The 12923-nt window shown below is 34.1% G+C and overlaps 1 protein-coding gene across 14 annotated transcripts in view; it reads left to right on the forward strand.

Moving 5' to 3' along the window:
- Window positions 1–12923, forward strand: part of Vps54 (VPS54 subunit of GARP complex) — a 203874-nt gene that overhangs the window by 126359 nt on the left and 64592 nt on the right. For 13 of the 14 annotated variants that reach the window (XR_015453079.1, XM_087216325.1, XM_087216324.1 and 10 more), the window contains 3 exons: window positions 413–534; window positions 629–709; window positions 7070–7177. Coding sequence is in view for 12 of the 14 variants with exons in the window: in XM_087216325.1 (XP_087072451.1) it covers window positions 413–534; window positions 629–709; window positions 7070–7177 (311 nt within the window). In the remaining 2 variants the exon portion in view is untranslated. Of the gene's footprint in view, window positions 1–412; window positions 535–628; window positions 710–7069; window positions 7178–12923 lie in introns of those variants that run through there. The other variant, XR_015453080.1, reaches the window with a different exon arrangement.

A 12923-nucleotide genomic window follows, 5' to 3' on the forward strand; every position in this document is an offset into this window, starting at 1 on the left:
AATATTAAGTTGTAATGTGTATGAAGTACTTTGAGCAGAAGGGTATTCAAATGTCAGAAAAGAATCAGTTGTCTTTTTAGTGTCCTTATACTGGTAATGCTTACAACTAAGTCCATTTGGGAAAGTTCATTATATTTTTCTCCAGCAAATTCTTTTCTTTTCTTTTTTTGGTACTGGGGATCGAACTCAGGTCCTTGCACTTGCGCAGCAGGCGGCAAAACCACTGAGCTAAATCCCCAGCCAGCAAATTATTTTCTTAAGAAAAATAAAGTGTGTTGCCTTCTGCTATGGTGTTCTTCCTTTATGAAATAAACTGAAGTCTGTATAAAATTGACTTTTTTTACTTAATTTGATTTATCATTAAAATCAACTAATATCTTTTTTGTTTTGCCATTATATATCCACTCTTTAGCTCTTGCTTCACGATGTTTGCAGTTAATTGTGCACTACATTCCTGTGATCCGGGGTCATTTTGAAGCTCGACTACCACCTAAGCAATATAACATGCTTAGGCATTTTGATCATATCACTAAGGTATTTTTCATGTGTTTTCTATTTAATTTAATTGTTAAGTATTTGTTGGACATATCTCAGGAACTCTAAAATATAATACTATTTCTCATTACAGGATTACCATGACCACATAGCTGAAATATCAGCGAAGCTTGTGGCGATAATGGATAGCTTATTTGACAAGCTGTTATCAAAGGTAACAATTTATGAAAGTCATTAGGCTTTGTTAAGTCACAAAGGCATTGTGGCTTTTCATTTTATAGGGAATCCTTTACACACAAGTTAAGATGTGATAATAAGAGAATCTAAATTTTCAGAAGATTTTCACAATTGGTAGAATTTTTAACAGTTTTTCAGAAAAATGTGACTATCTGCCATGACCAAGGCTACCCATAAGTGTTCTAACTTATAGTTGTCTAACAAATCAAATGCCCCAGAATTTAAAAACAACTCATGAAAATGTTCGGATTTCCAAAGTAATTAATATTTATCTTCTAAAGGGCTGGTAGGAGTAAGGGAGATGATTCCAAGGATAATAGAAACCTTGCACAAAAGTATTTTTTATATTGGCTCCATTGACAAATGTATACCATGTTCAAAATAAACTTTAGTTTGAAAGTATTCCAGAGACAGAGTAGAAAGGGCAAAGATCAAAATAGGAAAAATAAATAATTTGAGATAAAATGTGTTGCTATTTTCCAGACTAAAAAGTCTATCAAACGACACTACAATCTGAAGTATTCCATTATTTCTGTCATAGCTAATCAATTTCAATGTTTGTTTCTTCTCTGCTTTTCATTCCCAATAGATCATTAAACAAAGTGATGATCTCCAAAGAATTCTCAACTACAGTGGGAGGGTATTTTCAGGAAAATGTCATTTAATCACTCCAGTTGCTTTGCCCTATCCCTTTCCCTGGTCCTTCAATCCATATCTTGAGGGGAAAGCATAAATTTCATAACTTGAAAGTTTGAAGGCTTATTTAGTGTACATTCTATGTCCAAGATCATATTTAGGCTACAGAACTTTGATTTGCTTTTCCTTCTACTTGCATCTTTCACATTCTGAAATTGCAGAAATAGCAAGCATATAAGAACCATAAAAGGATAAGATAAAATGATGCCCATTTGTATACATAGACATAGTTCTAATCCTTTGAAAATGGCATTCACAAGGAATGCTTGGAAAATAAAAGTACATTGGGGTAATTGTTCTTAAGTTTCAGTCAAAGGACCCCTTTACATCCTTAAAAATTACTGAGCACTTCAAGGAATTTTTGTTTATGTAATGTATCAGTAAGCACCATTTTAAAAATTAAAAGTATGGTATTTTAAAACACAAGAATACACAGACATACCTTCTGTTACTCTTCAGAATGATAACATCATTACAAGTCATCTAAAAATCCCTGCTGTTTAATCATGAAAGAATGAGAGTACAAAAAGATAACTAAGATCTTAGCATTATTATGGAAATGGTTTTTATTTACCAGATTCCCTGAAAGGATCTGTGACTCCTAAGACTCCCCAGACTACACTTTGAAAACCTTAAGTGTGGTTGATAACATGTTACTTTATGCTTCACTTTTAGGAAGCTTAAGGAATTTATAGTTATGTGTACACATACCTTTCTATTTATGATTATTAAATTAGTTTCTAGATTTTTATGAGAAAAATTATTTAGAAATTCTCTATTTTCTTCATAGTTGTCAAGTACAAGCTAAACTCAAAAGCAATTCTATTCCAGGCCGGGGATTTAGCTTAGTGGCGCCATCACCTGCCTTGCAAGCAGAAGGTCCTGAGTTCGATCCCTGATAGCAAAAAAAAAAGTATATTACAAAAGCAATTCTGTTCCACCAATTTCCTTTGTTATATAAAACATTCTTCTGAGTAATAAAAGTCACTAACATATTCCACCTTTAAGAAATTTACCATGCATGTAACAAAGCAGTAGACTATAAACTCCTGACAATGTAGAATAAACATTAGAATAAATAGTAGAACTAGTAATAGGTTGTGAAAAATAATGAAAGCAAAACCAAGAATGTGTCAGTACTCCTAAAATCCTGACTTAAATCTTTCATTTTGATCATATATAGTTTTTGAACAAGAATTTCCCTATGACAACTTGATTTATTCTTTGTTTCTTCTATAAAGAAAAATAATTATTTAATGAGTTTTCTTTATGTTTATATTCATCACTCATATTTAACAATAACATTTTGCTAAAATATTTAAAAATAACTTTAAGACATTACAGTATTTATAAATACTTAAGTCTAAGTTTTTTAAAACTAGGAACACATTCTTCTATAACCAAATTACCATTTTCACACCTAACAAATAATTCTTTAATATCATCTGTTTTTGTATTTGAAAATTATTAATTATCCCAAAATATCTTGTCTCCTAGGTGGTTTTTTTTTTTTAACAAAGTAGCACACTTTCTCCTTGTTTTTTGTTTGGTTGGGGTTTTTTGGTTGTGTTTTTAGGATCATTAATTGAAGAATGTGGCTAGACTTTTATAAAAAAGTGTTCTTTCCCTAGCTTCCCCAGTGATATCTTCTGTTACCTGGCATATTACATTGTCTTTGTATTAGTAAGTCTCTCTTTGCCACTCCCTATCCTGTTTGCTTTCATGTGTTGCATGAGAGTTTAATCCTGTTTTTGAATTCATACCAAAATAAAAGACAGGTTTGGCTTTTGATTTGTCTTTTGGTTTTTGGCCTTTCATTTTCTTACCTGAAATTTTAATTTTGGAAACAAAGGCCAAATATAATATACACTAATTCTAAGAAGCTAATAAGTAAGGGTACAATTGTGTGGGCAGAATGAAACTTTAATATCTTATTGTACTAATGGCTAGACTAATGTCTTAGCCACCACTCATTCATTCATTCTGTAAATTATGTGCAAACCATTGTGTTAGGTAACAGAGGAACACATGAGAGTAAATAAGCCTTCCATCTTGTCCTCAAATAGCAAAATATCTAGTAGGGGAAATATATCAGTTGCTACAAGAAAAGGTAGAATATGTAAGGTGTTATAAGTAAAGAATTTAGTGCACTGGAACTTTTAGTGCTTTGGAAGAAACAGTTGTTACCTGAAGAGGAAGATATGAGAAAGCTTTATAAATGAAATGTGTATAAATTTTGCTTTTAAAGATGGATAAGATTAGGACAAATGAAACTGAGGTGAGATTTTTGAGGTACCATGATGAACAAACATGTTGGAATCATAAGAACATAATTCAGTGTCAAGACTTTAGAGTAAAGTGGACCTAAATTCAAATCCCATGTTTGTTACATATTAGCCATTGAAGAATCTTGGGCAAATTGTTAGTCTCTTAAGGCTCTGTATCCATCTCTAAATGGAGATAACAGTAGAGCTTATGTCATAAGATTATAGTTAAGATTAATGACATAATATGTGTGAGGATTAATGAAATAATGTATCTTTTACTATATATGGGACTATAGCAAATTCTAGGAAATGTTGGCTGCTAATATTTTGATGTTATTAATAATAACAAAGGTAACAGTTTCCATTTAGCTCATGCCTTGGGGTGGGTGCATAGAGGAGTTAGAGATATGTTGGAAAGATAGTAAAGATCTGTGACTATCAGTAGAAAACTAAACAATTTAAATGAAGTATAATTTATAGTCAGTAAAACTCACCCTTTCTAAGTATATGATTTGATGACTTTAACATATATAGTAGAGGAACTATCACAAGATATGGAGCATCACTGGTAAACATTCTCTTGGACATTTGTAGTTTATTTTTGCCTTTTCCAGAATGTCCTTTAAATGGAATCATACAGAATGTAGCCTGTGTGCCAGCTTCTTTCATTTAAACATAATACTTTTTGAATTGATATATAACATGTATCAGTGGTTTGTTCCTTTTTATTATAGGGTAATATCTATTGTGTGAATGTACTGCTATTTGTACTATTTGTTTATTCACCAATTGATAGACATTTGAGTTTTGTTCAGTTTGGGGCTGTTATGACTTAAGATGTTACAGATATCCATGTACAGTCTTTGTGTGGGTGTGTTTTCATTTTTTTAGTATAAATACCTTGGAATAAGATTGATGATTGTGAATTATGGAAATGTAATACTTAATGGTATTTTTATTTTTAAAAGTGCCAGATTACTTTCTAGAATGTATTACTTTGCCTTCTTTCTTGCCATTCATGAGTTCTAGATACTCCTCATCTTCACCATAACTATTTAATGTCTGCCAGATTTTTAATGTTAGTCTCTAGTAGGTATGTAAGGAGTGATATCTCATTGTGTTTTGGTTTATTTCCCCAGTGCTGGGGATCCAATCTAGGGCCTTGTGCATGCTAGACAAATGCTATACCTCTGAGTTATGTCCCTAGCTCCTTCTTGTGGTTTTAACTTGCATAATGACAAGTTGTGCATCTTTATGTGTTTGCCATCCATATCTTTTCTTTAGTAAAGTGTTCAATTTTTTTCCTCATCTAAAAAAACTGGGTTGTTTATCTTCTTATTGAGTTCTTTATATATCTTGAATACAAGTCCTTTATCAAATATATGGTTTGTGTAATTTCTCTAAGTCTGTGACTTATCTTTTCATTTTGTTAACAGAATCTTACAAGAATAGTTTTTATTTTTGATGAAATCCAGTGTATAATTTTTTTCTTTTTTTGTTCATGATTCTTGTGTCATAACGTAGGAAATCTTTGTATAATCCATATTACAAAGAAATTCCCCAGTGTTTTCTTTTAGAATTTTTATTGTTTTCGATGATCCATTTTTAGTTAATTTTTAATTGACTAATATCTGGACTAGCTAAGATATGATAATATTTTTTCAGGTGATAAAAAGCATTAAAGGACTTACATAGAATGATATTTCTCCATTGAGGCCATTTTGCTCTCTGCAAACTCCATTCCAGGACATTTAGAAATGTTGGGCACCATTTTGGTTGTAACAACTTAGTGCTAGAGCTCAAGGTGCTACTGCTAGCTAGTGAGTAGAAACTAGGCATGTGCTAAGTATTTTACGAGATAAAGGACAGCACTAGCCAGCCCAAAATGAGAATAATGTGGAGGTTGAGAAACTCTGAAGAACAAGCTAGTGTACAAAATAATTTGGTTGATGAGACTTAGGTGTTGATCCAATACAAGCAAACAAGGAAAAGGAAGAGTAAAAACTGAATTGGAAATCTCAAGTTGTTGTGTGTGTGACCAGGAGGATGATGATAGCAGTAACATTAATGAAAATGAGGAGGAATAGGATTGGGAGAGTCATGGTAAATTCAGTTTTGGAATGGAACACTTAGGAAATATAAGACTTAAATCCAAGAAAGTTGCCTTGAGATTGGATGAAACTGATGACAGAAAAGAGGGCACATTAAGGGAGATTACAGATAAAGAAGCCTTGCACTTAGATGACTAGAGACTGAAGAAGAGGAAAATCAAGAGGGGAAGAGGCAGGGAGGCATACTGTTACATAGGACAGTATTTAAAGTATGACACAGTGGAGAAATGCCACAGAGTGATGAGGAAGGGGAGCTGGGAAAGGTACTAAATTTCTAAGTTGGGATGTCTTTAGTGATTTTTTCACAAAGAAATTTCGGAAGGATAGTAGAGGAAGTTTGGTGACAAAAAAAATTTTTAAGTGTTGAGAGTAAGGTACAGTGTCATGTATATAGGTGACTGAAAAAATGTGACAGTGAAAGTAAAATGGAAAAGAATAGTATTTTTTTTTTTTGTACTAGGGATCAAACTCAGGACCTTGCACTTGCGAGGCAGGTGGCAGCACCACTGAGCTAAATCCCCGGCCTGAAAAGAATAGTATATATATATATATTTTTTTAGAATAGTATTTTTACAGAAAACAGTATCCATCCTCTGTAAACCTGAACGAAGGTCTTTGGGGGAGTGTATTTGTTTTTTAGTCCTGCTATAACAAATTACCACAAACTAGGTTACTTAAAACAACAGAAACTTGTTTTTTCACAATTCCAGAAATGAAAAAATCCCCAATCAAGGTATCAGCCAGGTCTTGCTGTATCTGAAGGTTCTAGGGAAGAATCCTTCCCTGCCTCTTATTAGCTTCTGGTGATTGGTGTCAATCCTTGACTTGGAGTTGCTTAACACCAGAACCTATCTTCAGATTCTTTTCTTCCCTCCTTGCATTTCTATGTCTGGATTTCTCACTCTTTTCTTTTATAAAGACAACAGTTAATTTAGGCCCATTCTAATCCACTATGACCTCAAGAAGTACCAGGTAGACATGAATTTGGCAGGGGGACTGTTTATCAGCACGGAAGGGTAGTTAAGATGTTACCATAATGAAATAACACTTCATACCCACTAGAATAGCTTTTAAAAAAGCATAAAACAAGTTTTAGAGAAATTAAAGTCCTCATATATTGCTGATGGTATTGTAAAATGGTCCATCCATTTTGGAATACAATTTGGCATTTTCTCATAAAATTAAGCATATGTCCTGAGAATAGTGGAAACAGTATACTATCCAGAGTATATAATCATAATTCTCATTATTTTTCTCTGCCAGTATGAGGTGAAAGCTCCTGTACCTTCTGCCTGTTTCAGGAATATTTGTAAGCAAATGGCAAAAATGCATGAAGCTATATTCGATCTTCTTCCAGAAGAACAAACACAGGTAAGTAGTAATTCCCTGAATTACTTTTGTGTATATGATGTATATGGTACTATCCATGCATATTGGTGTGTTTTTAAATGTTTTTGGCAAAGTTAAGCTTAGGGCATTTTCCAGTATGATTGTTATCTTTTTTAAAATTTGTTTTATTAGTGGAAGATATTTAAATTTTTCTAAGTGTCCTTTGTTCTGACAGAAGAGAGCTATAACTTTGCTATATGGCCATTAATTCTAAAAAGCAGGTTTTCACTTGTCCATGGTCAGAGGTGTCAGATTCTACTTACAGCACTCATTACATTATTAGTTTGAAAATCAGAGTTGGCTTTTATTAATGAGTATTAAAATGTGTTAATTTACTGTGGTTGTAATCCAAATTGGATATGAAAAGAGTTAGTGATGGAGTTAGTAAGATTAATACACATAACTAACTCAGTCTGCTTGATCATTAGTACTTGTTAAATTAACACAAGTTACCTATAGTAGAAAAAATAGGAAGAGAGGGGTCTTTGGCACCTCTCACCTATGAAGTATTCATGCTTTCTTCTTACAGTGCTCCCTTCCAAAATCAATTTTCTTCACTCTTTAGTGACCGCTCCCCACCCAACCCACTACATTCCTTGTTCTCTGCTCCTGAAACTTTGAAGGTTCCAACATTTTTTTCCCTCTTGTCTTATATTGCTGTGGTATGATGCTTTTAATTCTTTCAGAGAAGATACCAAGAAGGGAAATAGCTGGGTCCAATGGAACCTTTAGTTTTAGTTTTTTGAGGAATCTCCACACTGATTTCCACAGTCTGGTTTTCACTGATTTGCACCAGACTATACTCCCACTAACAGTACACAAGGATTCCTTTTTTCCAAAATCCCCTCCCACATTTGTTATTGGTTGATTTATTGATAACAGCCATTCTTTCTCAGGTGAGGTGGAATCTCAGCATTGTTTGCATCTCTCAAATGAACAGTGATGTTGAGCAGTTTTTCATATATTTATTTGGTGTTTCTGCTTCTTCATCTGAGAAGTGTCTTTTCATTTTAGATGCCCATTTTTGAATTGAGTCTGTAAATTTTGGGAGTCTGATTTTTTTGAGTTTCTTACATATTCTAGATACTAGTCCTTTGTCTGAGGAATAGCTGGCAAAATTTTTTTTCCCATACTATAGGTTGTCTCTTCACTCTGGTTTCTCTTGCTGTGTAAAAGGTTTTTAATAAGATGAGATCCCAGTTGTTGACTCTTTGTGATAGTTCCTGTGCAGTCAGGGTTTTGTTCATAAAGTCTTTACCCACACCAATGTCTTTGAGAGTTCTACCTATTCTATCTTCTAGCAGATTGTTTCTGTTTTAATATTTAGATCTTTGATCCATTTCGATTTTAGTTTAGTGCATGGTGACAGATACGGGTCTAGTTTCAATCTTCAGCATGTGGAAAGCCAGTTTTTCCAGCACCATTTATTAAAGAGGCTGTCTTCTAGTGAAGGTGTTTGGCTTCTTTGTCAAAGATAAGATGGCTGAGTATGTCTGGAGTTGTTTCTGTGTCTTCTAATCTGTTCCATTGATCCTCAAGTCTTTTTTTTTTTTTTTTTTCGCCAGTACCATGATGTTTTTATCACAGTAGCTTTGTAGTATAATTTCAAGTTGAGGATTTTGATGCCCCCTGCCTTGCCTTTGTTGCCCAGAATTGCCTTTGCTATTCTAGGTCTTTCTCATTCCAAATGAATTTTAGGATTGTTTTTTCTAATTCTGTGAGATAAATGCTGTTGGAATTTTGATTGGAATTGCACTAAATTAGTATAACAATTTTGGAAATATATTAGTTTTTCCTGCCCAAGAACAAGGGATGTCTTTCCATTATCTGATATCCTCTTCGATCTCCTTTTTTGGAGTACTATAGTTTTCATTGTAGAGGTCTTTTACTTCCCTGGTTAGATTGATTCCTAGGCATTTCATTTATTTGGATGGTGTTTTTTCCCCTAATTTCTCTCTCAGTGAGTTTGTTATTCATGTACAGGAAGGTTATTGAATATTGAGTATTGATTTTGTATCCGGCTATACTACTGAATTTGGTTATTAAATCTAGAAGTCATTTGGTGGAGCTTTTGGGGTTTGTGATGTAGAGTATCCACAAATAATGATAATTTAACTTCTTCCTTTTCTATCCTTATTCCTTTTATTTCTTTCTCTTGTCTAATTGCTCTGTCTAGTGTTTCCAGAACTATATTGAATAAGAGTGTTGACAGTGGACATCCTTGTCTTGTTCCTAATTTTAGTGTGAAGGTTTTCAGTTTTTGTCCACTTAGTATGATATTGGCTGTTGGTTTGTCATAGATGGTTTTTATCAGATTGAGATAAAGACCATCTATTCCAATTTTCTGTCGGGTTTTAATCATGAATGGGTGTTGGACCTTGTCAAATGCTTTTTCTGCATCTGTTGAGAAGATCATATGGTTTTTGTCCTTGGCTCTGCTAATATAGTGTATTACATTTATTGATTTGGGTATGTTGATGAACCATCCTTGAATCCCTGAGATGAATCCCGTCTTGGTCATGGTGTATAACCTTCTTGATGATTTGCTGCATTCTGTTTGCCAGTATCTTATTGAAGATTTTTGCATCTGTGTTCATTAGGGAGATTGGTCTATAGTTCTGTTTCTTGGTTGGATCCTTTTCTAGTTTTGGTATCAAGTTAATGCTTGCTTCCAGGAATGAATTTGGGACTATTATTTCTCTTTCAATTTCATTAAAGTGTTTGAGAAGTAGCAGCATTAGATCTTCTCTGAATTTCTTGGAGAATTTAGCAGTGAATCCATCAGGGCCTGACCTTTTCTTTGTAGGTAGGTTTTTAATTATGTCTTCAATTTCATTGGCTGATAATGGTTTCTTCATATGTATCTTGGAATCTTTCCGTTTGTTCTGTGTTTTCCATCTTATTAGAATACAGGTTCTCGAAGTAAGTATTGATGATTTTCTGGATTTCTGCAGGATCTGTTGTGATTTCACCCTTTTCATTCCTAATTGCATGGATTTGAGTCTTTTCTTTCCTTTTGGTTGGGGGTTTGAAACAGGGCCTCCCTATGTAGTTCATACTGGCCTTGAACTCTCTGTAGCCTAAGCTGGCCTTGAACTTGCATGGATCCTCTTGCCTCAGTTGCCTGAGTGCTGGAATTACAGGTGTGTGTCACCACACCTAGCCTTTCTGTTTTTGATAAGGTTGGCTAAGGGTTTATCAATTTTATTTAATCTTTCAAAGAACGAAATCTTGGATTCATTTATTCTTTTTTTTCCTCCATTGCTCTGATTTTTATAATTTTTTCCCTTGTATTGACGTTTGGGCTTAACTTGCTCTTCTTTTTCTAGAAGATTAAGGTTCAGTATTAGGTTGTTTATTTAAGCCTGCTCTGTTTTCCTGATATGGTTATTCACTGCTATAAATTTCCCTCCTAGGACTGCTTTCATTGTGTCTCATAAGTTCTGGCATGTTGTATTAGCATTGTTGTTTAATTGTAGAAACTGTCTAATCTCTTCTTTAGTTTCATCTGTGGCCCATTTGTTGTTCAGGAGGGTGTTATTTAATTTCCATGTGTTTATGAAGTTCGTATGGTTTCTTTTACCATTGATTTCCAATTTCATTGCACTATGGTCTGATAATAAGCATGGGGTGATTTCTGTTCCTTTGCATTTATTTAAGCATGTTCTATGAGCTAGTATGTGGTCTCTTTTGGAGAATGTCTCATGTACAGCTGTGAAGAATGTGTATTCTGATATGGGGTGGAACATTCGGTAGACATCTATTAAGTTCATTTGTTCAAAAATTTGGTTCAGTTCTAATATTTCATTGTTGATTTTTTTTTTTGTCTAGTTGATCTATTTGTTACAGTAGGGTATTGAGGTCTCCCATTACAAATGTATTAGTGCTCATTTGATTTTTCATGTCCATTAATATTTATTTTATATAGTTGGGTGCCCTAGAATTTGGTGCATATATATTTCTGATTGCTAGCTCTTCCTCTTGGATTGTTCCCTTTACAAGGATGTAGTGACCTTCTTTGTCTCTCTTAATCAGTCTTGGCTTGAAGTCCACTTTGTCTGCAAACAGAATAGTTACCCCTGCTTTTTTCCAGGTTCCTGTCACTTGGAGTATTATTTTCCATCCTTTGACTTTCAGTCTATGAATTTCTTTTTTAATTAAATGTGTTTTTGATCATGGCTCATTGGAGTCCTGTGTGCCTCGCTTATCTGTATGTCAAATTCTTTTTCCCTGTTTGGGAAGTTTTCTGCCATTACTTCTGTGAACAGGTTTTTCAAGTCATTTGCATTATCCTACTTTTTCATCGACTCCGATCAATCTTATGTTATTCTTTGCATCATCTAGCAGCTGCTGGATTGATTTCTTATGGTCCCTTGATATTTTTAAGAAATTTTTTTTTCATAATTGCTAATTGCAATCCTGTCTTCTGAATTTGATATTCTGTCCTCACATTGGCTCATTCTGCTGCATATACTTTCAATGGAGTTTTTAATCTCCTGGATATCTGTTTGAATTTGTTTCATGGATTCCATTTCTTTCCTCTGCTGGCATTCATGGTTTCCATCATTTTCCTGAGCTCTTCAATTTTTTAAAATCTCTATCTGCTCTAGAGTCACTAAGCATGTCTTTTATTCTGGTCACCACTGCTGTAGTTATATGAGAAATTTCTGCTTTGATTTTTTTTCTAGAGCCTCATTCTTCTGCTTTGTTACTTCTACTGTTATGATTTCAGAGGGTCCAGGTGAATGGCTCTTGGATTGTTCCACCTCATTGCCCTGTGGGTTTGCCTTTGGTGACCTGAAAGTTGGGGGTGGAGGAGGGTGCTGCATCTTGTTTAAGTGTCTTCTAATTTTATATTTTTTAAAAGTTTAATTCCTGGGTTGATGCTTGTGAATTGCTTATGGCAAGTAGCTTTATTGCCAGTATTCAGAACCCTTAGAAATGACTACTTCTCAGAGGCATCTTCCAGGTGTAGCTGGCTTTTGGGTTTTGAGTCTGTTGTAAGATCCTACCTCCTCAATTTGTTGGTGATGAGAAGTTTCTGTCTACTTGGCTCAGCCACCAGTTCTTTGGCATTGGTCTATAGTTGTTTTTTAAGACCCTTATGTATGGAAGAACAACTCATTAGCGCAATTATGTCACCTTGGCTAAAGTAGTACAAGCAGTAATAACAGTAATATCAAACACAGAAAATGACAAACTGTGGTAAGTATTAATTTACCACCTTTAACCACATGAACTAGATTTGTGGTTATATAACAAAATTTAAAATGAACCAGAAAATAATATGTAATAAAAAAACTCTTAATATGGCAATTTTACCCTTAGGGGAGAAGATTTATAAGGAGTTGGGGGAGAAATAGAAAAAGAGGGAAGAGATTAGAAGCAAGGCTGTATGACAAAGGAAGATCACATAAACTTTCAGAAACTGATTAAGAAGACAGGGAAAGAGAAAGGAAGAAATAATAAGAATAGAAAAAACAACAACAGCAACAAACTAGAAAATGTGTTCAAACAATCAAGAAAAAACAAAACAAGAACGAAAACCAGAAAAGAGGGGAAAAAAAGTCCAATTCAAGGTGTGTCTCTGATGTCAGTGGTAGACCATATAGGCAGAGTCCAGATCCAAATTGATTAATCCCAGCTTTCTGGTGGTGTAGGTGAATAATCCCAGCCAGCCTGCTCCCTTAGTTCCACTGAAGTTCAGATTGGTTTCTGGCTGTGAGGC

This window comes from Heterocephalus glaber, unplaced genomic scaffold (assembly GCF_053883595.1).
Source record: "Heterocephalus glaber isolate CG9 unplaced genomic scaffold, H.glaber_assembly_v1.0 deba00001457, whole genome shotgun sequence".
Classification (NCBI taxonomy): domain Eukaryota; kingdom Metazoa; phylum Chordata; class Mammalia; order Rodentia; family Bathyergidae; genus Heterocephalus; species Heterocephalus glaber.